This window comes from Carcharodon carcharias, chromosome 12 (assembly GCF_017639515.1).
Source record: "Carcharodon carcharias isolate sCarCar2 chromosome 12, sCarCar2.pri, whole genome shotgun sequence".
NCBI classification, from domain to species: Eukaryota; Metazoa; Chordata; class Chondrichthyes; order Lamniformes; family Lamnidae; genus Carcharodon; species Carcharodon carcharias.
Window position 1 is genome coordinate 119,972,459 of NC_054478.1, and position 27,227 is coordinate 119,999,685.

Genomic DNA, 27,227 nt, shown 5'->3' on the forward strand with positions numbered 1-27,227 from the left:
AGTGTGACATTTTGGCAGGAAAAATATAGTGAGACAGTATAAAATAAAGGGAGAGCCTCGAAAGGGGGTGCAGAAACAGAAGGACCTTGGTGTATATGTACATAAGTCACTGAAGATGGCAGGGCATGTTGACAGAGCATGAATAAAGCATATAGTATCTTAGGCTTTATTAATAGGGGCATTGAGTACAAGAGTAAGGAGGTCATGTTGAACTTATATAAGACACTAGTTAGGCCTCATCTGGAGTATTGGAGTATTACTTGAAGAAAGATGTGAAGGCATTGGACAGAGTACAGAGGAGATTCACAAGAATGATTTTAAGGATAAAGAACTGCAGCTATGAGGATAGATTGGAAAGGTTGGGACTGTTTTCCTTGGAGAAAAGAAGGCTGAGAGGAGACTTGACAGAGGTATTCACAATCCTGAAGGGTAAATGGTGAGAAACCGTTACCACTCAAGAGGACATCAAGAACTAGAGGGCACAGATTCAAAACAATTGACAAAAGGGGTGAAAGTGGTGTGAGGAAAAAACGTTTCACCTGGAGGGCGGTTGGAGCCTGGAATGAACTTCAAATGCAGGTTCGATCGAGATATTCGAAGGGGAATTGGATTTCTATCTGAAAAAAAGAGAATGTGCAAGGTTACAGGGATAAGGCAGGGGAGTGGGACTAGGTAGAATGATCTTTCAGAGGGCCAATGCAGACTCAATTTCCTCCTGCACTGTAAAGATTCTGTGATTCTAGGAAATAGTGTCGTGGGATCTTTTATAGCCACCTGAGCGGGTCAACTAGCTTAATGCCATAGTGCTGTGGGAAATGGGGTTAATTGAATAGCTCTTTCAAGGAGCCAATATCAATACAGGCACAATGGGTTATATAGCCTCAGTGCTTTAATTCTATGACCTGCTGGGACTGGTGGGGAGCTGTCACTAAATTTCTGTTACATTAATGGAAAAGCAGAATGCCAAGGCTTGAATTCAAAATGATAAAGTTACCGTCTGATGACTGGAGCAAACACTTGCAGTGCTATGTGTATAGTAATTTAGCCAAGCTAAAGCTCCAACTAATGGAATGCCGCAAGGATCAATCTGGGGGCTCAGCTACTCACAATCAATATTAATTAATTAGATGAAGAGACCGAGAGTAATTTATCTAGGTTTGCTCATGTTACAAAGCTAGGTGGGTACGTAAGCTGTGAGTAGGACACATAAAAACATAAGAAATGGGAACAGGAGTAGACCATCCGGCCCCTCAAGCCTGCTCCGCCATTCAATAAGATCATGGCTGATCATCGTGTTTCAATTTCCACATTCCCATCCAGCCCCGGTAACCTTTGGTTCCCTTGCCTAACAAGAATCTATCTACCTCTGCCTTAAAAATATTCAATGACCCCACCTCTACCACCTTCTGAGGCAGAGAGTTCCAAAGTTGCACAACCCTCAGAGAAAAAAATTCTCCTCATCTCTGTCCTAAAAGGGCAACCCCTAATTTTAAAACAGTGCTTCCTAGTTCTGGACTCACCCACATGGGGAAACATCCCTTTGATGTCTACCTTGTCAAGGTGCTTCAGGATCTTGTATACTTCAATCAAATCACCCCTCAATCTTCTAAACTCCAGTGGAAACAAGCCCAGTCTATCCAACCTTTCCTCATAAGACAACCCAATCATTCCAGGTATCAATCTAGTAAGCCTCCTCTGAACCACCTCTATGGGACTTATATCTTTCCTTAAATAAGGAGACTGAAACTGCGCACAGTATTTGAGATGCAGTCTTACCAATGCTCTGTATAACTGAAGCATAATATCCTTACTTTTATGTTCAATTCCTCTTGTAATAAAGGATAGCATTCCACTAACCTTCTTAATTACTTGCTGTACCTGCATACTTTGTGACTCATGTACTAGAACACCTAGATCCCCTTGCACCTCAGAATTATGCAGCCATTCTCCATTTAAGTAACACTCTGTTGTTCTTCCAGCCAAAGTGAACAACTTCATATTTTCCCACATTAAACTCCATTTGCTAGATCCTTGCCCACTCACTCAACTTATCTATATCCATCTGCAACCTCCATTTCCTCTTCACAACATACTTTCCTACCTATTTTTGTGTCATCTGAAAACTTAACTACAATGTCTTAATTCCCCTCATCTGAGTTATTGATGTAAATTGTAAAATGTTGCGGGGTTGCGGGACCCCTGTGGGATCTTCTATCCATGCTAATATGTTATCCCCTACACCATGCACTTTTATTTTCTGTAATAATTGTTGATGTGGCACCTTATCAAATGCCTTCTGGAAATCCAAGTACGGTACATCTACAGGCTCCCCTTTATCCACTGTGTATGTTACTCCTTCAAAAAAACTCCAATAAATTGGTTCAACATGATTTTCCTTTCACAAAACCATGCTGACTCTTCCCAATTGCCTTGAGCTCTTCTAAATGCCCAGCTATAACCTCCTTAATGATCAATTCCAATAACTTCCCCATGACATATGTCAAGCTAAGTAGCTTATAGTTTCCGGTTTTCTGCCTCCCTCCGTTCTTGAATAGAGGGGTTACATTTGCTACTTTCCAATCTGATGGAACCTTCCCAGAATCTAGCGAATTTTGGAAAATTAATACCAGTGCATCGATTACCTCACTTAGCCACCTCTTTTAAGACCCTAGGCTGTAGTCAATCGGGACCCGGGGACTTGCCAGCCTGTAACTCCACCAATTTGCTCAGTACCATTTCTCTAGTGATTTCAATTTCACCAAGTTCCTTTCTCCCGTTCACCTCCTGATTTCCAGCTATTACCAGAATGTTTTTTGTATCCTCTATAGTGAACACAGAAGCAAAATATTTGTGCATTTCTTCCACCATTTCCTTATTATCTACTATTAACTCCCCACTGTCACTCTCTAGAGGATCAACACTCTTGCTATCTGTTTTTACATTTCTAGCTAGCTTCCTCTCATTCTCTAATTTCTTTCTCCAGATTAACCTTTCAGCCATTCTCTGCCATTCTTTATATTCTGTCCAATTACAAAAAGACTGCAGAGGTATAGGCAGGTTAACTGAATAAGCAACAAGGAGAAAGGTAAAGTATAATGTTGCAAGGTGTGAGGTTATTCACCTTGGCTATAACAGAAAAGTAGCTTTTTTTAAAAAAAAGGTATGAAAGCTCTAAATGTTGATATTCAGAGAGACTTGGGTATACTTGTACAAGGAACACAACGTTAACAAGCAATTAGGAAGGCAAATGTCATGTTGGCCTTCATTGCAAGGGGATTGGAGTACAAAAATAAAGAAGTTTTGCTACAGTTGTACAGGGCTTTGGTGAGGCCACATCTGGAACACTGCATGGTTTTGGTCTCCATATTTAAGAAAAGATATAATTGCATTGGAAGCCATACAGTGGATATTCACTAGATTGGTCCCTAGGATTGAGAATGTTGCCCTATAATGACAGGCTTAGTAAATTGGGCCTATACTCTGGACTTTATGAGAATGACTGGTGATAACATTGAAACATCCAAGATTCTGAATGGCTTAACAGGGTAGACACTAAGAGGTTGTTTCCCCTGGCTGGGGAAACTAGAACACAGGGGCACAGTCTCAGGATAAGGGACCAATCATTTAGGAGTGAGATAGAGGATCTTCTTCATGCAGAGGGTTGTGAATCTTGGGAATTCTGTATCCAAGAGGGTTGTGGATGCTCCATCAGTGAATATATTTAAGGTTTGGAAAGGCAGATTGTTTTGTCTCTCAGGGAATGGAATATGGAGAATGGGCAGGAGTGTGAAGTTGAGGCAAAAGATCAGCCATGATCATATTGAATGATGGAGCAGCTTCAAGAGGCTATACGGTCTACTCCTGTTCCTACTTTTTGTATTCTTGAAAGTTCTGCAGTGACCTTCTGAAGCTGAAGGTGATCTCTGAACTCACTATGATGCTCTGATTTTTCTATCCGTAGGTCCTGCCATCAACTCCCCAGGACATGCAGTCCACTTACTCCAAGGAGAGTGAGATCTGCAAGGAGGAAGCTGAGGACCCAGAGCGTGACCTCTTTATCTGGGCAATTTTACAGAAGCGAAAGGATCTGGCATCCATTTTCTGGGAGCAGGTATGAGCCAGGCCAAAAGGACACAATACATTCAGGCTCCTCCCACATATGTTATTGATCTTCCTCTCCTCCACTTTCCCTTCCAGTTTTTCCCCCATTTTCCCCCTCTTCCTCTCCTGTTGATCCAGCACTTCCTGGAGATCAGGGTAGTGGATTCATTTGGGATTGATACAGGGCCATGAGGAGAGAGTGGACCAATGGGATTAGTTTGTGATTGACAGGCCTGGGGGGAGAGAATGGGACAGTTGGATTAGTTTGGGATTTATAAGAGTGGGAGCGAGATGCTGATGTGTTCGGGAGTGGGGTTGCAAAGTGAGGGGGTGTGGGAGAGCAGAGATTCAGGGGATTACTACGTAATATCAAACCTCAGAGCTTCGTATCCAGCGCAACCACACTCATTTTATCCAAAGTGAGAGGATGATCCCTGCAGAGGCTCCATGGGTTGTACTTTCCTTCTCTTGTTCAGAACCGGTGTGTCTGTTCAATGAAGGTCATTTGTTTCACTGAATACCACAGTCTGTCATCTTCGTGTGCTGAAACCAAGCCACATTAACCACTCTGACTCATCTTTTTTCCAATATTCCTGCTTCTCCCTTCATTCAGCCACATGCTTGGTGTCCTGCAAGCTCTACTGTTTGAGTTAACTTGGGCAGAATCGGGCAGAATCGTCCAGATTTGCACTTAGTGCAGTAGCGAGTGGGGAAAAGGACATTTTACCTGCTGGCCACAATGGCAGCTTTTCACGCCATTGTCCCAATCCTGCCTCATTAACCAAGCATTCTCGGGAAACATGCCATTTTGCTGGTGGGCGGCCATCGATTCACCCGCCATGACGTCACCTCGCCACTTCCTTACATTGGGCACCGTATGTAAGGTGCAGCTGCGTGCACATCTCTGTGCTTCCAGCCCAGGACTGCTGCACAGAAGACATGGCCCTGAGAGGCAAGAAGACTGAAGCCCCCCCAATTCAGTGACACATCTCTGGAACACCTTTTGGGCCCCATGGAGACCTGCTGTGATGTCCTCCCATTCTGGCTGCAGAAGGGGCAGCAACATGACCAATCTGGCTTGGGGGGCAGTGACAGTCGGTGGTTCTGTGCCAACGCTGGCATCCAGTGCAGAAAGAGGATGAACTATCCCATCCGTTACGCCAGGGTACGTCAACCGTTTCATCACTCTAAACTCACACAGTCACAAGCCCATCACACGTTCACTGGCATCTTACTCACTGCCAGCTCAAAAGACACTCTCTCACACACACCCTCACATCTCCATCTGGCCTGATCTCCACTGTGGATCGCCTGTCCATTGCTCCACTCATCACACACAAATACACACCTGGCATCCATCTCATTTGGCCAGACATGCACCTTGCTCAAACTCTTTCCATTTGTCTTCACGATTATGCACAAAGGGAGAGGTCCCAGAGCGGGGGTGGAGTGCTGGACATCAAGGTCCTCACTCCCTTCGAAGGCACACATTAGAGCTGGCTGGAAGGAGGTGGACTATTTCTGCTGCGACAACAAGGTCGTTGCCAAGCATCCAAGTGAGCATCATGCACCAGATCTTCTCTCTGGCAATTCAACTGTCAGTCCACTGTTCTGTGTACCATGCCGGCCATGTACCAATAATCTCCATTTTCTCGCATTGGCAAGTCCGCCATGTTGCCCTCAGGCAACCTTGACCCTGACTCCAGTGTCAACGGGATGATGAGGACCCTGAGAACAGCACCCTTGAAGACACATCATAGTGCCTCAACCACAGCCTCCACCAGCGCAGTGACACATGCCCCAGTGGGACCGAGATGTACAGCAGGCTCGGATTCACTACCTGGTGAACACAGCACACAATCTGTTCCACAGCATGCAGAAGCAGGGACACCCGAGGTCGCTGGCACCCAGAGGAACTGCTGGAGGCAAGGGATCTGCTGAGTCCAAGTCAAATGATGAACCTCTGGACTCAGTCCTCAAACAGTCCCCTTGTTGGAGCTGCAGCTACAATCACGGGGACAGCAGGAAGAGGTGACAGCTGCGCTCCTCAGATGGAATCCGTCTGCTTTCAGTTCAGGTGATCACACCATCATGCCAATGCAGCGAGGTCAACATTGGCAGGATGGCAGCAGCCTCCATGGTCCAGGACATGTGTCCTGCACTACTGTGCAGGCTGAACTCCATCACTGACACCATAACCGGCCTCCAACAATGTCAATGCAAGAGGGGTGCAAGGCAGCTCGATTTCACTCCAGCTTTCCCTTCTCAAGGAATCAGCCAGGGGCCCTCAGGCACCCAAAGGGAGGAGGTTCAGCAGGTGCTCACCCTGGGGCCATCCACCCAGGTAACTCCGGGAGTATCCAGTCCATCCGTATCCCCTCTTCCTGTGCTCCCAGCAGCTTCAGCTCCACAGGCGGAGGAGGGTGCCACTTCTACACAGCAGGACCCCGAAAGGAAGTTGAGGCCCTCCAGAGGATGTCCGCCCAGGTCATCACGGCACAGCAGTCAGTAAGCTGCCTCTACCTTTGCTGTGGATGTCGGGGGAGCACCAAGACGTTGTGGCAGGGTTAGGAAGGTTGAGACGTAGTTATGCAGTCTGAGCACGGGTGTTAATCACTTGTATGTAACTTCACTATTGGAAATAAACTCTCAAGAATGTCTCCTGCCTATGGCTCCTTGTTCTGACGAGCAGTGTTCGTGTCACTCAGATGTGAAACCTTGGTTCCTGTACAAGATAAGATGTGTCTCAGTCCAGGGCTTCTTCCCAATGCTTTGTGTAGCCTTCAGACAAAGTGATGGTCTGGTCTCTCACACTCTGGACACATTACTGATGCCTGCACCTTGCTGGTGCTCATCATTGCTGCCGGAATGACGTGGACTGGCATCACAGAGTCCGTCATTCTCTCTGCGTGCTCTCAGCACCTTTTGAGGTGTGGCTTATTGGCATCTGCGTCCAGTGACAGTGTGGTCCTGAAAGGTTCAGCTCACGAAGAATGCCGTAGGATCACGAGAAGTTAAGTTTCCCCGCTGCATCTCCATGGTACAACCGTGTTCACAGAGCGCAAGCGATCTGCCAACAGCCAGACAGGAGTCAGACATTTATATAAGCTATGTGAGGATCTATGGAGTGATCCCACTGCATGTCGTTCTTATCCACCTGGAATGTAGGGACCATGGCTCTTGGGTCCTGCATCTCTGTGATAGGAGCCTTATCACAAAGTGTATGTGCACTGCTCTTAGCCAGGTAGGAGTCAAACGTTCACAGATGCAATGTAAGGATCCATGGTGTCTCCTCACTGCATGTTTCCATCACTGTCCACGAATCTAGCAGCTATGAGGGCCTCCTGAGCACGCCTCCTTGTCTGGCCACTGCGATGGCTTCATCACTGTCATCCTTGCCTTTGAGGACCTTTTCACCCTCATCCCATTGACGTCTTCCTCATTGGGGACATACAGCTCCTCCATCTCCTCCTCGGCCAGCTCTTCTCCCTGTTGCAGCCCCAGGTTGTGAAGGGCGCAGCAGGTGACAATGATGTGTGACACCTTCTGTGGACTGTATTGCAGACCAGTCCAGACACCAGAACCTCATTTTCAACATTCCGATTGTTTGTTCCACCAAGTGCAAGCTGCAGCATGAGTCTCGTTGTACCTTCTCTCTGCTGCACTGATGTCGCCGCACGGGTGTCATCAGCCACATCCTTTGCGGGTAGCTCTTGTCCCTGAAGAGCCAACCCTGCAGCCTCTCTGGACCGTGGAAGATGTCAGGGATCTGAGACTGACAGAATGTAGGAGCTGTGGACACTCCCTGGGAACCATGATGCGTTTGTGGTGGTCGCACACCAGCTGAACAGTCAGTGAGCGGAAGCGCTTTTGGTTGATGTAGTTGACCGCTTGTTGCCACGAACATTTGCAGTCGATGGCACCCTGCACCTTTGGGAACCTGAGATCTGAGGAAATCCCAGCGGTCTTGCATCCTGGCTTTCTTAATCGCGGGTGAAATGCACAAAGTTGTGTGCTGTAACAAATATGACGTCAGTGACCTCATGGATGCACTTGTGTGCGGAGGCTTGTGATATCCCACAGAGCCCTGAGAGGAGCCACTGGCGTAAGAATTGTGTGCTGCAGTCACTTTCATGGCTACTGAAAGTGGATGCCCTCCATGTCCCCGTGGTTGGAGATGTTCTCTGGACATACACTGTCTTCAGTGACACTGGTTCTCAGTCATCTACAGGAATGAAAAGCTCTGACTATAGACCCTGGGTCTAGCTAGGCACCAACCAGCAACGGCTCTCTTGGCTTTTCAGCAATGTGTGCGGGCGCCTCTTCTTGAGGGTGCTGCTCCTCCCTCTGTCCAGCAAAGTGCCTCTGTCACACTCTTCTTCATTTCTGCTCTCTGTAAGCCATGAAGCATACAGCTAGGTCACCAGGCTCTATGCTGCTGATGTACTCATCCTGCAGGATGAAAGAGGAAGATGTGTGGGTTAGCTTGGGTCTACTAAGAACCTCTCTGGGTTAATTCTGAAGGCCTCTTAACGCATGCTGGAGAGTGCTGGCCACCACTTGGATGGCAAGTGTTTACAGTGCTGTATGGCTGGCTGAAATCCCACCCACCTCTACCGCACTCCACCTGACCGGACTGCATGTTGTGTTCTCCTAAGCCACACTGCAAGGCTGTGCTGTTAGCTTGAACTATGTCCCTGGTCTTGATGACATTGCAAGGGGCTGTGAGCACCTCCACCAGTGACTGCTCCACGTCCAGCTTTCCCAGTCATCCAATTGCTCTACAGTCCATTAAACTGCTTATTAGTTTCAGTCTGTGCCTGAAGGATGAAAACCTCTAGGGAATTTGATGGCACAGTTTCCCAAATGCATGGCCACTTCCTATCTACCCCTCCAACATATGCTTGTGCACTACCATCAACCACATTGCAGCCCTTGCACACCCCCTGCCTCCCAACTTGCCCCAACCACAATGCAGCCCTTGCTCCGGCACCGCACTGTCAGCCAGGTGGGAAAAAGCCACTTGCCTGTGCCCTCACCCTCAACCTTGAAGTCCAACAGGCAACCCTCATGAGTGCTGGCAATGTTATTGTGCACTACCACCGAGTTCCTCTCGAAGTGCAGCTGGCCAGGTGCCTTATAAATCATGTTACGAAGCATGCACTCACGCCAATGTGTCCAAATGATCCAACTTGGGGGATGATTCTGGCCAGCAGGACTTATAATGATATGCAGGTGTATTAAAATCAAGTTCCGTATGTCCAGCAGCAGGAAAGGCAACCCGCCATTGATGGGCGGAGTGGACGATCGCGAACTGGTTTCATGACGTCATGAAACAGATTTTTGGCCTTCCCACTATATTGTCTGCTCTCACCTGCTATGTTGCCTGATGCCAATGGTCACAGAAAATTCCGCCCCATGTCTCCTTTTCAATACCTCTTGGTACTATCATGTGACCTCTGGGTCCTTCATGTGGGTTTCTCAAAACAACTGCCTTCAAACTACACCCCTGTGCATTGGTGGTCAGCATCTTCAAGCCAGGGATTGCTGTAGCTGGGTCTTCATGAAGCACCACTGAGGTCCATCTGGCCAACTCTAATTTCTTGGAAATTTCTTGGAAACAGGGGTTAGTGAAAGGGAAGAACTGAAAGAAATCAGTATTAGTAGGGAAATGGTGTTGAAGAAATTGATGGGAATGAAGGCCGATATATCCCCAGGGCCTCATAATCTACATCCCAGAGTACTTAAGGAAGTGGCCCTAGAAATACTGGATGCTAGTGATTCTATAGACTCTGCAACAGTTCCTACGGATTGGAGGGTAGCTAATGTAATCCCACTATTTAAAAAGGGAGGTAGAGAGAAAATAGGGAATTATAGACCAGTCAGCCTGATGTCGGTAGTGGAGAAAATTCTAGAGTTCATTATAAAAGACTTAATAGCTGAGCACATAGAAAACAGTGGCAGAATCGGACCTAGTCAGCATGGATTTATGAAAGTGAAATCATGCTCGACAAATCTACTGAAGTTTTTCAAGGATGTAACTAGTAGAGTTGATGAGGGGGAGCCAGTGGTTGTGGTTTATTTGGACTTTCAGAAGGCTTTCGGCAAAGTCCTACATAAGAGATTGGCGTGTAAAATTAAAGCGCATGGGATTGGAGGTAGTGTATTGAGATGCATAGAAAACTGGTTGGCAGATAGGAAACAAAGAGTAGGAATAAACAGGTTTTTTTCCAAAAGGCAGGCAGTGACTGGTGGGGTGCCGCAGGGATCGGTACTGGGACCCCAGTTATTCACAATATATATTAATGATTTAGCTGAGGGAATTAAATGTAATATCTCCAAATTTGCAGATGACACAAAGCTGGGTGGGAGGGTGAGCTGTGAGGAGGATGCATAGATGCTTCAGTGTAATTTGGACAAGTTGAGTGAGTGGGCAGATGCAGATGCAGTATAATGTAGATAAATGTGGGGTTATCCATTTTGGTAGCAAAAACAGGAAGGCAGATTATTATCTGAATGGCTATAAATTGAGAAAGGGGAATGTGCAAACAGATCTGGGTGCCCTTGTACACCAGTCGCTGAAGGTAAGCATGCAGGTGCAGCAGGTGGTAAAGAAGGCAAATGGTATGTTGGCCTTCATAGCCAGAGGATTTGAGTACAGGAACAGGGATGTCTTGCTGCAATTATACAGGGCCTTGGTGAGACCACACCTGGAATATTGTGTGCAGTTTTGGTCTCCTTACCTGAGGAAGAATGTACTTGCTATAAAGGGAGTGCAGCGAAGGTTTACCCGACTGATTCCTGGGATGGCGGAACTGACATATGAGGAGAGATTGAGTTGATTAGGATTATACTTGCTGGAGTTCAGAAGAATGAGGGGGGATCTTATAGAAACCTATAAAACTCTAGCAGGAATAGACAGGGTAGATGCAGGAAAAATGTTCCCGATGGTGGGAGAGTCCAGAACCAGGGGTCACAGTCTGAGGATACAGGGTATACCATTTAGGACTGAGATGAGGAGAAATTTCTTCACCCAGAGAGTGGTGAGCCTGTGGAATTTGTTACCACAGAAAGTAGTTGAGACCAAAATATTGTATGCTTTCAAGAAGGAGTTAGATATAGCTCTTGGGGCGAAAGGGATCAAAGGGTAGGGGGTGAAAGCGGGAGCAGGCTATTGAATTGGATGATCAGCCATGATCATAATGAATGGTGCAGCAGGCTCGAAGGGCTGAATGGCCTACTCCTGCTCCTAATTCCTATGTTTCTACCACTGAGGTCCATCTGGCCGACCCAAATGTCTTGGCAATTTCAGACAGCGTTTCCCTCAACCCCTTGTGCACCATTCCTGACTCCAATCTGGGCAGTGGGCAAAGATGCTGCACTGCAGCAGCAGCTGATTAGGTGGAAGTCACTTTGAAAGGCAAGAGGAGCCCCAAAGACATTCTAACCAAGTTGAGATTTGAGCCTCAGATACAAAGGCCTGAAGCTATGGGCTTGTCACCACCTGTCTCCTGGTGACCCCTGAGGTTCGGGATAGTGAAAGTGAGGTTGAGGCAGGGAGTTTGGGGAAGCTGGACCTGGTCTTCCACCCATCATGTGGATGCAGTGGGTGAGCTGATGGAAGGAACAGGGAGGAAACATGATGTTAAGGTAGGGATATGCATAGACTTCACCACCATCTTTCTCCTATTTTCTACTGCTTTCCAGTCCAATTGATTTTTCTAAACATCTCTCCAGGTACTTATCAAATTATTCATGAATTTACTGAATCCCCACTTTATTCCTGTAGATCCCATCTGAAATCCCTGAATAATTATCAAGAGGGTCAGCTCACACCATGGCAGTTTGAGATGAAGACAGAAAGTGCTGGAAATACTGGCAGCTTTTGTGGAGAGAGAAACAGAGTTGACATTTCAAATTGAATGCAACTTTTTTCTGAAGACAAGTCATATTCGACTTGAAATGTTACCTCCGTTTCTCTTTCTACAGACACTGTCAAACCTGCTGTGTACTATAATATTGTTAGAATATTTACTGAGCATGCTGAACTATGGAGAACTGAAGCTTTGTTGAGGCAACTTACCGTGCTGGCTGCAGCTTACATGAGGCTGCAAGAAGGGGAGCGAAATCATGTGATACTGCATAATTTCTTGACGTACAAAGCATCTGACTAGCATTTTACTTGGTTCAAGTTAACCCCTTATACTACAAATACTTCCAGCATTTTCTTTTTTTTATTTCGGATTTCTGGCATCCGCAGTATTTTGCTTTTATAATGGCATTTTGAGAATTTGAGTTCCGTGTTAAAAATCTGGAAACAAAAAGTGGACATCAATAAAAGTGACCAGGAAGCTGTCAGATTGTCATTAAAAAAAAACCTCTTGGTTCATGAATGTGCTTTAATCAAGGAAACTTGGGGCAGAATTTTTACAAAAACAGGAGTAGACCATACAGACTGTGAAGCCTGCTCTGCCATTCAATGTGATCATGGCTAATCTTGGGCCCACCTGCTCCACATATCCCTTGAATCCCTGAGAAATCAAAAATCAGTCTATCCCAGCCTTAAATGCTTGTGCTCCCCAGAAAGTGTTGGCAGACAGATGGGGGAGTAAAATTGGTTGTAATGTCATTTTTTTGTTAAATCATGTTATCTCATAGGGAATAGTTATCTATATAACATTCAATGGGCAAACTATTCCAAAATGTCCCTTATATAGAATTTCCCCTAAAATTTTGACAAGTAAAACCCCATATATATTGCTCAAACAAGAATCAATGTTTCTGCAGTGCTTGTAACCACCCTTTTCATTTTCTTAGCCTTCCAAGCCAAGGGACTTTTCCATTTTCACCCACCAAGAATGTTGTGATCTTATAATCATGATCTTTATCTTATCTGATTACTATGATCTTATTGAATGGCAGAACAGGCTGCTCCTATTTCCTATGATCATATGACCTTAAAACTAGCTGTACTCGAACAACCACCTTAAACATCCAGTACCTTCACCACCGACGCACATCGTTTTTACATCGCTTGCCTCTTTAGATGGTTTCAAAAACACATCTTTCCAAAATTTTTCTCCCAGCAAAAATGTGGCTTTTATATCAATTGACCTACATCCCATGAACATGTAACCAACAGTGAGGAAAAATTTCAGGATTATTTTTGCTGCTGTGGGAGAGTCCACTCTAACATCTTGATCTTCAAGTCCCTCTTTAAAATCCTGAGCCTTTAGTCTTGCTTTAGCCTTTTAATTCCCACCTGGGAGGACTTTTTCCATACATATCCATAAGCTTGGAATAAGGCTAGCTTTCCCCTATGACTCTCCTTTTAATTTATCTTCTAAATTATTGACAGCTGCCAAAACTTCCCGGTCATAAGGGTGTTTCTAGATTGTTCTATAGTCCTTGTTCTATTGCATAATCTAGTCAAGCTATGGCCTCTACTTGCACTTTGGTGTCTTTCTGTACAACTGCTACAGGATCTCGACCTCCCATGATTAGAGGTTCTATCACCAGTAGGTGATAGTTTTCTAGTTTCCATTCTTTCACTCCATTCTGCCAGTCCATAAATCTTACTTCTTATCTATCATCTTGCACATTTAGCCAATATTTGAACTTGCCAGTAGCTTTCCTGCTCTTCCTACAACAGTCTCATCCCTCCATTCATGACCCTTCTGGTATATACATTACCTGAACACTCACTCTAGGCAGTTATCCTTTAGGCTAATAGCCCTCTCCAATGAGTCACTATCATTCTGTTTATCACCATCTGGCCCCTGATCTAACATAATCTATTCCTATAACTGTCAAACATATGAGTATGTGAGCTACAAGATGCAATCCTTCAGGCCTGCAGGCTTTCTACTAACTTGCTTAGATGTTGAAAGTTTGTAATCAATCCCAATTAATTGTGATAAATGGATATTCATAGCTTGACTACAATGTTAGACAATCACTGTCTTACCATCACACCCTATCACCTTACCTGGACCATTCCAGCTTTATGATGCTCTCTTTTAAATTCCCAGGATTAAAGTTTATCTCAGATCTTACACAATGCCTCAGGTCTCGCCAAATTTTCTCCGAGACTTTCACCTTGAAGAAAGCCCTTCTTCCTTGTAAAGCATTCAAATGTGCAGAAAAAATGGAACTAATTGTAGTCCCTTCTGGCAGGGTGGATATCACAAAAGGTAATTTGAGATTCCTCCCACAGACCGATTGATAAGGACTATAAACAACCAGCTGAAGCAAATTCTTCGCATGGACCAACCATGCCAGGGCAGTTATTAACTTGTTTGGTTGATTGGCCAAGATCTAATGGTGCACCTCATCGACATGTTTCTTTCAGAGTCCATTGCTGAAAGAACTTTCAGCTGTGGTCTTCATGACCACAATGTTCATATTTTCACACAGGTGTCTGAACTCATCATTAGCAAATTCTAATCCCCCATCTCCCCACAAGATTGTGAGTCAGGGATTTAGCATCTTGGTCCAGGTCTTGTCCCTATCCATTTTCCCATGGTGTTATCTACATCTTTATTCCATTTGTCCTTTCCATGTGTTCCTGTAGAAAGACTGAATCTGGTAGTCATGACTATAAAGTGTAAAATGAAACTGTTTCTGTCTTTACCCTATTCCATTAAATTCATGTCCACTACATCATTAAAATCAAGTGCCAACGAAAGACTTGCAGTAGAATATGGTGCCATTCTCCAAAACTTTTTACATGTTACATTTTGTACTAATCTCTTCAATGAGCCTGGTGTACTCATCATCAATCATATCTGCATCCTTTAGTAGGATTTTTAATCTGTGACAAGAAGGTTGAGCAAATTATCTCTGAAGCTTTAAGACAATTGTGCTTTTTTTCTCTGATTCTTACCATGTTATGCCATTAACACTTATTTAACATTCTGATTAAAAACATTAGCTTTTATTAAGGGGCTACAATAATGCCCTGATTGGATAAACTGCAGATCCACTGACTTTCCAAAAACAATTGCTTTATCATGTCCCATGTCCAGTTTCACTGGTACTTTTATCATGGAAGGTTTGCTCAGCAGCAAGTGACTATATCTGTACTAGTAAAATGGCTTATTTTTAAGTAATCGCCACTCTTTTTAGTGACCTCAATGTGTTGTCATCCCGAAACCTTAATCAAGTATAACTTTCATACTCTCTGACCTTACTTAGATCCTTACTACTGAATGAACCCTAAATTTAATAAAAGTGAATTTTAATCAAAACAAAAACAGAATTACCTGGAAAAACTCAGCAGGTCTGGCAGCATCGGCGGAGAAGAAAAGAGTTGACGTTTCGAGTCCTCATGACCCTTCGACAGAACTTGAGTTCGAGTCCAAGAAAGAGTTGAAATATAAGCTGGTTTAAGGTGTGTGTGTGGGGGGCGGAGAGATAGAGAGAGAGAGAGGTGGGGGGGTGTGGTTGTAGGGACAAACAAGCAGTGATAGAAGCAGATCATCAAAAGATGTCAACGACAATAGTACAATAGAACACATAGGTGTTAAAGTTAAAGTTGGTGATATTATCTAAACGAATGTGCTAATTAAGAATGGATGGTAGGGCACTCAAGGTATAGCTCTAGTGGGGATTTTTTTAAATTTTTTTTTAAATAATGGAAATAGGTGGGAAAAGGAAAATCTTTATAATTTATTGGAAAAAAAAAGAAGGGGGAAACAGAAAGGGGGTGGGGATGGGGGAGGGAGCTCTTGAGCCCTACCATCCATTCTTAATTAGCACATTCGTTTAGATAATATCACCAACTTTAACTTTAACACCTATGTGTTCTATTGTACTATTGTCGTTGACATCTTTTGATGATCTGCTTCTATCACTGCTTGTTTGTCCCTACAACCACAACACCCCCCCCTCCACCTCTCTCTCTCTCTATCTCTCCACCCCCCACACACACACCTTAAACCAGCTTATATTTCAACTCTTTCTTGGACTCGAACTCAAGTTCTGTCGAAGGGTCATGAGGACTCGAAACGTCAATTCTTTTCTTCTCCGCCAATGCTGCCAGACCTGCTGAGTTTTTCCAGGTAATTCTGTTTTTGTTTTGGATTTCCAGCATCCGCAGTTTTTTTGTTTTTATCTCTGTGAATTTTAACCAGTCTGTCCAACCACTATTCATTTTTTTTCTTTCATGGGATGTGGGCATTGCTGGCTAGGCTAGCATTTATTATCCATCCCTAACTGCCTAACTGCCCTTGGTCAGAGAGCAGTTAAAAGGCAACTATATTGCTGTGGGTCTGGAGTGACATGTAGGCCAGAGCAGGTAAGGATATTAGCGAGCCAGACGGATTTTTCCAACAATCAGCAATGGTTTCATAGTTATCATCAGACTTTTAATTCCAGATTTTTATTGAATTCAAATTTCACCATCTGCCATGCTGGAATTCAAACCCAAAGCATTCCTCTGGTTCTCTGAAATCCTAGTCCAGTGACAATACCACTATGCCACTGCCTAAGACGGCACAATTAAATGAATCCTCAACTAGTACACTCAATACCAGACTAAAGCTTCATGTCACGTGTACAATTCCCTCAGACTGATCATTTTCATCCTCTTCAATTTCCAAATACTCTTGTGTCATGCATCACAATGTAAACTCTGCCATTTCCTTTTGGGCAGTTTATCGTATAATGATATTTAATAATGATAATGATATAATGGATATAATAAGTTTGATTAGTCCCCTGAGAATTGTTGCATTTTTCCCAGGCTATGGACAGCACTGATTCTTCACTGGTTGCCTGCAAGATCCTGAAAAAAATGTCCTCTGAAGAGAATGACATAGACCTGTCTGAGGAAATGGAAGAGCTGGCCCAAGAGTACGAGGATCGAGCCATCGGTACGCTGGGGTCTAAGTAACATTTTATCTCAGTCCTTAGTATAGGCTGCTGGTGTGGTGCTGGGTCATTGACATTCAGGATCTTTCTCTCAAGGCAGAGTACATCTTTTACTCCTCCATCTGTTAGTTGTTTTATCTTTGTGCTCATGCCTTGGAGAAGGATTCATGGGATGACTAACAGTCTAAAAGACAGAGACATGAACACTCCTTTCATCTGAATACCAACCAGTGGAGGTGGGGTTTGGGTGGGGGGTTTTCTTGTACAGCAGGGGAGTTGTTATGGGCTCCGACAACTGGACTTGTGTATCTCACTGGATGTGATGCTCTGGGCTGTCTGAACAGGAATCAGAACTCTGCAACTTCTGATTCAGTGTCAGAATTCTGGACTCTCTGGATCAGAATAAAAACTCTGCATTTTCTGCTTCAGAGCTAGAAGTTTGGACTGATTGGACCAGGGTTTGAGCCCTACGTATTCTGACTCAAAGCCAGAACTCCAGACTCTGTGGACCAGGAGATCTGAAAAAAGAAACACTGTTGTCCATTTAAAATAGAAAAAGGGGAGAGGGATGAAAACTCAGTCAGTGAATCACAACTTCAGTAACACAAATATCCCAAAATGTGCCCAGTGGTAGAAATATATTTTAGCCAGTGTTCTCTCTTTGCCCTGAGATGGAGGGCATCTTGAGACATTTTGTAAAAAGTTCTGGATCTCTCACCAAAACATGTGTTTTTCATGTGTGTGCTTGCACATCAAGGTAAGACTGTAATAAAAAGAATGAAACTGCTGGAAATACTCAGGTCAGGCATCTGTGGAAAACGAGATAGAGTTAACAGGCAGAATTTTCCTGGTCCCATGGTGGCAGGAGTAGAGATGGGGAGGGTTGAAAAATAGTAGAGAGCCACGTCACAACAGCTTCCTCGCATATTCCTGTCACCAGGGCCGAGATTTTCCAGCCCCAGCGTGGCGGGACCCACTGCGGGCCAGCCAAAAGTCCATTGACTTTCAGCAAGGTGGGACGATTCTGGCAGTGGGCAGGGCCAGAATATCCTACCCCAGGAAAGTTTCAAGACTCCAATTAGGGCCATTTTGAGCTGTCACAGCATTTTGCTGGCAGCAGAGCAACCCCTCCCAATGTGTGCAGAGGATGCTAGCTTAATGGAGATGGTCTCCCTGTGACAATCCAGGGAGCCATTGGAGCTATAGGTTCCAAACCCCAACATGAGGGCCTCCAGGTGAAAAAACACCAACTGGAAGGGTTTCTCTATTGGGGCACCTACCTGCTTGGTCCATCTAAACAATTTAATTATTTTGAACCTATCCAGAATGCCTCCATTTTGACACATCCTTACATTCCCCTACTTTGCCTCAACAGGGCCTACACCTCTCAGAGAAGCTGCTGAGGCTCTAAAATCGCTTTCCCTGTTATTGGGCCAGCAGCATCTGGAGCCTGCCTGCCACTCTTAATTGAATGGCGAGCTCAGAAGCAGCTATAATTGGAAGCTACCTCTGGAAATGTCCCTGTGTAGGCCTTGGTCCTTGCAAGTTCAGGCTCACGGCGCCCATTTGGTCTTGGTGTCAGAGTCCCAAAGCCCTTTGGCAAAATTCAACCTGTTATAACTCTGTTTCTCTCTCCACAGATGCTGCCTGGCATGTTGAGCATTTCTAGAATTTTCCATTTTTATTTCTAATTTCCAGCATCCACAGTATTTTGCCTTTGTATTAAGGTGGGATTGTCAGCTGATTTTCCTGGATGCAAGGTTGTAAAGAATAAAAAGGGTCAGGTTGAAAAGATGGAGGAATTGGCAAAAAAAAAAAATGACACATGAAATTTGGTGCCTATCAAAGCAAAGTGGTTTATGTTGGTCAAAGAAAAAGAAAAGTAATAATGATCCTCCGATTGGGGCAAAGCTGAATGATGCTGAAGATCAAAGAGACTTCAGAGGTGGCGGGGGGGAATGTCGGGTTCACCAGGCAATAAAAGCAGTACCTCAAGTGAATAAAGCCAATAGAAAGCTAATGTAAAACTGGGCTTTATGACTAGAGATATCGGTCACTGGTGTTCAGAAGTGGTGTTGAATAAAGCCTTAGTAAGTATTGTTTGCAGTTTTGGGTTATGCTGTATTGGAAGGAAGTTGAGGCAATGAAGAGGGCACAGCACAAATCATTTGGTTGCTGCTTGATCAGAGGAAATATAACAAAATGAAAAGCTTGAAAAATGGTGGGTGTTTTCATTAGGATAGAAGAGTACAATCTGGTAGAGGTGTTAAAATTGTGAAGGGATAAAAATAGATGGACGTAGAGGCCAGAATTTTCAGGAACATATCCCCGCCGACTCCAGCAGCCACGATGCCATTTCATGCTCTAACAAGCATTGAAGGAGGGACTTCCGCCCATCATCGGGAGGACATCCCACCTTGAAGAACTGCTGGCCAATTAGATTGACTGACAGCTCTCTAGTCATTCTAGGATTAGCGCTGCAGAGGCTGGAAGGGGACCTGCAGTTAGCTGCCTGGAAATAAGTTCCGGGAACTGAGGGAGAGGTAAGTGGCAGGGGTCAAGGGGGAGGTTGGTAGAGAAGGCACGGGGGTCCACGATGGTCGATCGGAGTCTTGTTTGGGGGGGGGTGGTGGGGAGGAGGAGGAGGGAAGGGAGGTCTAGAGGTCACTGGGCCCTAAGGGGAGGGTGCCCCTCGTTGGAAGGGGGCTTCTGATGGAGGCGTAATACCCCCCCTTCCTGCCCAAGGTCCAGCTCTGTTCAATTTCAGGTCTCCCTGATCTCTCTCCCATCTGCCAGCCTAAAAATTGAGGCTGTTAAGTGGCTACTTAAGGGTCTTAACTGGGGCAAGGATAGGTTTCCCGACCAAGGCCCTACCCGCCCCAGCATAAAATTGTGACCAGGTTGGGGTGGGTGGAACCTGGAGGGAATCCCGTCCATGCAATTTCACGCTCCCCCACTTGCCCCCTCACTTCCCCCCCCTCCCCCACCTCAGAACTGAACAGGGGTAGAGTAGCGTAAAATTATGGCCAGAGAGTTCCCAGTGTTTGAGGGTCTATAATGAGGGGACATCAATGTAGGATTAAATGCAACAGGCTGTGGCTGGAGATCTGGAGAAAATGTTATTAAACAGAGGATTGTGAGACAGTGGAATGAAGAATAAACTATGTCAATATTTAAGAAGTTAAATAGGTGGAAAAAGGAATATGGGATCAAACTGGGCACATGGGATTAGGGTCCTGCTCATGTGCAGGATAAACACTATCACAGACTGGTTGGACTGAACAGCCTTTGCCATGTTGTAATTTCTAAGTAATTCTCCAGGCAAGTGAGATACAGTGACTGCATCCCGTGAACATGCAGTCAAATCCAACCTTGGTAGTTTGAGAATTTGAAATCAGTATTAAGAAATCCAGAAATAAAAAGTTGGTATTAGTAAAAGTAACCATGAAGCTGTCTGAATTTCATAAAAACCTAACTGGTTCACTAACAAAACTTTCTGTCCTTATCCAGTCTGACCTAAATATGACACCAGTCCGCACACCAACATGGCTGACTTTAACTGGCCTCTGAAATAGCCCAGCAAGCTATATCAAACTGCTATCAGTGGTTCAAGAAGAAACCCGCCAGCTCCTTCTCATTGCAACTGGTGGTGCACTGGCTTCCCAGTGGCATCCACATGCTGAGAATTAATTTTTAAGAAGTGACCTCAGGCTGTGCATATTTTTAGTCCTTAAAACTATGTGGTCTTAAAGGGACAGTAGAACTTTAACACGCAAATTAACAGCAGAATAATACGCTGATGACATGGCATAAGACACCTGTTACTATAATCCAAGCTTGTCCAACCTTTTTGTTCGGAAGGGCCACACTTGCATACTTTTCTCACTCAAGGGTCCAATGAGTAAATTTCAGAAAGATAGGGTTTGGCACAACAACAAACAGAATTTCAAAAAATGGCTGAGGAAAGAGACATTTGCTGAGCAAAAGTACAGCAATGTCATAGCAATAAATTGTTAATTTAACAATAGTAGTGTTCAATGAAAATGACCAGAGTGAAAGAGGTCAGAGTGTGTGTGTCCGGTCATGAGCAGTCTCGGTGCTCATTCACTGACCCTCACCCACTTGTGAGTGGGAGTGTGTGAACGTGTGGGTGTGTGGTGGTCAGAGTGAGTGAAAAGCCTGAAATTGGTTGCCAGGCAGACTTGCACTTCCCCCCGCCACACATTCAGTCACACTCTCGCACTCGCCGCCCACACACTCAGTCACACTCTCACACTTGCCGCCCACACACACAGTCACACTCTCACACTCGCCGCCCACACATTCAGTCATCCCTCATACACACTCAGTCACACTCTCACAATTCCACCTCCCCCCCTCCCCCACCAACACACTCAGTCACACTCTCACATTCCCACCCGAAACACTCAGTCACAGTCGCCGTCACCCTTGCACACTTGGTCACACTCTCTAATTCCCCCCACACACACACACAGTTACACTCTTGTACGCCCCCCACCACACACTCACACTAACTGCCCACAGCTAAACACACTCAGTCACACTCCCCTCCCACACACACAGTCACACTCCTGCACTACCCCCCCGACACTCAGTTACACTCTCACTGCCCACTCCTACATGCTCAGTCACACTCTCGCTGCCCACTCCCACACGCTCAGTTACACTCTCGCTGCCCACTCCTACATGCTCAGTCACACTCTCGCTGATCCCTCCCACACACACAGTCGCACTCACCGACCACACACACACTCTCGCAATCCCCTCCCACACACACACACACACACTCTCGCACTCCCCTCCCACACACACAAGCACTCTCGCAATCCCCTCCCTCACACACACACTCTCACAATCCCCTCCCACACACACACACACTCTTGCAATCCCCTCCCACACACACACACGCACTCTCGCACTCCCCTCCCATACAATCAGTCACAATCTTGCACTCAGTGCCCCTCCCCTATACTCAAATGCACTCTCGCACTCACCTCCGACGCGCACACACACACGCACTCTCGGAATCCCCTCCCTCACACACATACACACAAACAGACACACACATGCACTCTCACACTCCCCTCCCACACCCATACTTTCGCAATCCCCGTCCACACACACACTCTCGCAATGCCCTCCCATGCACACAGTCACACTCTCGCAATCACCTCCCACACACACACAGGCAGGCTCACAATCCCCTCCCACACACACACACATTCTAGCAATCCCCTCCCACACACACGCACGCACTCTCGCAATCCCCTCCCACACACACTGAGGCACTCCACTCCCACACACACACACACACACTCTCGCAATCCTCTCCCACACACACATGCACTCCCCTCCCACACACACACTCTCTCACAATCCCCTCCCACACACACACATTCTAACAATCCCCTCCCACACACATACACGCACTCTCGCAATTCCCTCCCACACACACATTCCCTCCCACACACACACACACACTCTCGCAATCCCCTCCCACACACACATGCACTCCCCTCCCACACACACACACACACGCACTCACGCAATTCCCTCCCACACACACACACGCGCGCACTCTCACAATCCCCTTCCACGCACTGTGACGCTCTCTCGCACCACCCTCCCAACCACACATACACGCACTCTCGCACTCCCCTCCCCCACACTCAGTCACACTCTCGCAATACCCTCCCAGAAACACACACACACACTCTCGCAATCCCCTCCCACACACATGCACTCCCCTCCCCCCCACACACACACACTCTCTCACAATCCCCTCCCACACACACACATTCTAGCAATCCCCTCCCACACATAAGTACGCACTCTCGCAATCCCCCCCCCACCCACACACACACACACGCACTCTTGCAATCCACACCCCGCCACACACACACATACACAAACACACACTCACTCTCGCACTCCCATCCCACACACATACACACTCTCGCAATCCCCTCCCACACACACACACTCACTCCCCTCCCACACACACACGCACTCACCTCCCACACACACAGACACTATCGCAATCCCCTCCCACACATACACGCTCTCTCGCAATCCCCTCCCACACACACACACACAAACATACACACACACATGCACTCACGCACTCACCTCCCCCACACTGAGTCGCACTCTCGCAATACCCTCCCACAAACACACGCACACTCTCGCACTTGCCGCCCACACGCACACACACGCACTCTCGCACTCACCTCCCCCCCACACACACACTCTTTTCCCACACACACAAGCACTCTCGCAATCCTCTCCCACACACACACACGGACTCTCGCACTCCCCTCCCACACACACACACGTACTCTCGCATTCCCCTCCCACACACACACACTCTCTCACACTCCCCTCCCACACACACACACGCACTCTCACACTCCCCTCCCACACACACACTCTCGCACTCTCCTCCCACACACACACGCACACTCTCGCAATCCCCTCCCACACACACACACTCTCGCACTCTCCTCCCACACACACACGCACACTCTCGCAATCCCCTCCCACACACACACACTCTCGCACTCTCCTCCCACACACACACGCACACTCTCGCAATCCCCTCCCACACACACTGCCCTCTCACACACACACACACACTCCCCTCCCACACACACGCACACGCACTCCCTTCCCATGCACACGCACACTCGCACTCCCCTCCCCCACACTCAGTCACACTCTCGCAATCCCCTCCCACATAAACACACACTCTCGCACTCGCCACCCACACACACACACACGCACTCCCTTCCCACACACACGCACTCTCGCACTCCCCTCCCCCACACTCAGTCACACTCTCGCAATCCCCTCCCACATAAACACACACTCTCGCACTCGCCACCCACACACACACACGCACTCCCTTCCCACACACACGCACTCTCGCACTCCCCTCCCCCACACTCAGTCACACTCTCGCAATCCCCTCCCACATAAACACACACTCTCGCACTCGCCACCCACACACACACACGCACTCTCGCACTCCCCTCCCTACACTCAGTTGCACTCTCGCAATTCCCTCCCACAAACACACACACACACTCTCGCAATCCCCTCCCACATACACACTCTCGCACTCGCCGCCCACACACACACACGCACTCTCGCACTCCCCTCCCTACACTCAGTTGCACTCTCGCAATCCCCTCCCACAAACACACACACACACTCTCGCAATCCCCTCCCACATACACACTCTCGCACTCGCCGCCCACACACACACACGCACTCTCGCACTCCACTCCCCCACACACACGCACTCTCGCACTCCCATGCCACAGACACACATACACACTCCCCTTCCACACACACACACGCACAGGGACTATCGCACACCCCTCCCTAAACACAGACACACACACGTGCACTCTCACAATCCCCGTTACCCACACACACACGCACTCTCGCAATCCCCTCCCACACAAACACTATCGCACTTCCCTCCCCCACCCCCCCATACACATACACACACGCACTCTCGCACTCCCCTCCCACATACACACACACGCACTCCCCTCCCACACACACACGCACTCCCCTCCCACACACACACGCACTCCCCTCCCACACACACACGCTCTCTCGCAATCCCCTCCCACACAGACACACACACACACTTGCACTCCCCTCCCAAACACACGCACACTCGCACTCCCCTCCCACACATGCACTCTTGCACTTCCCTCCCACACACACACACACTCTCGCACTCCCCTCCCATGCACACACACTCACTTTCGCACTCACCTCCCACACACACACACATTCTCGCACTCCCCTCCCACACACACACGCTTGCACTCACCTCCTACATACACACGCACTCTCACACTCCCCTCCCACACACACACATGTTCTCACACTCCCCTCCCACACACACACCCTTGCACTCACCTCCCACACACATACACACGCACTCTCACACTCCCCTCCCACACACACACACACTCTCTCACTCCACTCCCACACACATGCACTCTTGCACTCCCCTCCCATGCACACGCACTATCGCACTCCCCTCCCATGCACACACACTCACTCTCACACTCCCCTCCCATGCACACACACTCACTCTCGCACTCCCACTCCCCCACACACACTCTCGCAATTGCCAGCACTCCCACACACTTACACGCGCACTCACCTCACACACACACACACACAAGAAAACACTTGCACTCCCCTCCCATGCACAACATGCACACCCCTCCCACGCACACACACACGCATTCTCGCAATCCCCTCCCAAGCGCACACACACACGTTCTCACATTCCTCTCCCACACACACACACACGCACTCTCGCACTCACCTCCCATGTACCTGCACGCACTCTCACACTCCCCTCCCACACAGACAGGCACTCTCGCAACCTCCTCCCACACACACTCACACTCACTGTTGCACTCCCCTCACAAACACTCCCCTCCCACACACGCCCACACGCTCATACTCCCCTCCCACATACACACACACACATACTCTCACACTCCACTCCCACGCACAACACGCGCTCCCCTCCCACACACAGACATTCTCGCACTCCCCTCCCACAAACACACACACACACACACAAACACATTCTCACACTCCCCTCCCATACACACTCTCGCACTCTCCTCCCACACACAGTCAAGTTCTGCACTACACCCAACACTCAGTCACACTCACGCTGTCCGCTCCCACACGCTCAGTCACACTCTCGCTGCCCAATCCCACAAGCTCAGTCACACTCACGCTGTCCGCTCCCACACGCTCAGTCACACTCTCGCTGCCCACTCCCACAAGCTCAGTCACACTCACACTGTCCGCTCCCACACGCTCAGTCACACTCTCGCTGCCCACTCCCACATGCTCAGTCACACTCTCAATGCCCACACCCACATACTCGTCACACTCTCGCTGCCCACTCCCACACACACACGCACTCCCGCATTCCCCACCCAGACACACACACATACACACTCTCGCACTCCCCTCCCACACAGACACACGCTGTCGCACTCCCCTCCCACGCATACACTCGCTGCCCACGCCCACACACTGTCACCCTCTAGCTGCCCACTCCCACACACACACACACACGCACTCTCGCAATCCCCTTCCAAACACACACACACACGGTCTCGCACTCCCCTCCCACCCACACACACTCTCACACTTCCCTCCCACCCACACATACTCTCGCATTCCCCTCCCATCCACACACATTCGCTGCCCACTCCCACACACTTGGTCACACTCTCGCTGCCCACTCCCACACACTTGGTCACACTCTCGCTGCCCACTCCCACACTCTCGCTGCCCACTCCCACACACACACACACTCCCGCATTCCACTCCCAGACATACACACACACACTCTCGCACACCCCGCCCACAAACACATGCACTCTCGCACTCCCCTCCCGCACACACACACACACACAAACACACATAGTCGCACTCTCCTCCCACACACACACATGCACTGTTGCACTCCCCTCCCACACACACACTGTCGCACTCCCCTCCCACACACGCACACACTCCTGCACTACCCCCCCGAAACTCAGTCACACTCTCGCTGCCCACTGCCACAAACTGTCACACTCTCGCTGCCCACTCCCACACACTGTCACACTCTCGCTGCCCACTCTCCACACTTTCACTCTCTCGCTGCCCACTCCCACACACTCAGTCACACTGTTGCCCTCGTTCCCACACACACACACACACACAAAGTCGCACTACCCTGCCAAACACACACGCACTGTCGCACTCCCTTCACACACACGCACACACTCCTGCACTACCCCCCCGAAACTCAGTCACACTCTCGCTGCCCACTCCCATACTCTCTCGCTGGCCACTGCCACACAGTCACACTCTCGCTGCCCACTGCCACACACTGTCACACTCTCGCTGCCCACTCCCACACACTGTCACACTCTCGCTGCCCACTCTCCACACTTTCACTCTCTCGCTGCCCACTCTCACACACTCAGTCACACTGTTGCCCTCGTTCCCACACACACACACACACACAAAGTTGCACTACCCTGCCAAACACACAGGCACAGTCGCACTCCCTTCACACACACGCACACACTCCTGCACTACCCCCCCGAAACTCAGTCACACTCTCGCTGCCCACTCCCATACTCTCTCGCTGGCCACTGCCACACAGTCACACTCTCGCTGCCCAC

At 47.8% G+C, this 27,227-nt stretch overlaps 1 protein-coding gene across 2 annotated transcripts in view; it reads left to right on the forward strand.

Annotated features, from left to right (window-relative positions):
- The window catches only part of trpm2 (transient receptor potential cation channel, subfamily M, member 2), a 543,973-nt gene that overhangs the window by 377,171 nt on the left and 139,575 nt on the right, over window positions 1-27,227 (forward strand). For both annotated transcript variants that reach the window (XM_041200804.1, XM_041200805.1), the window contains 2 exons: window positions 3,962-4,111; window positions 16,847-16,976. In XM_041200804.1, coding sequence (XP_041056738.1) covers window positions 3,962-4,111; window positions 16,847-16,976 — 280 coding nt within the window. The remainder of the gene's footprint in view (window positions 1-3,961; window positions 4,112-16,846; window positions 16,977-27,227) is intronic.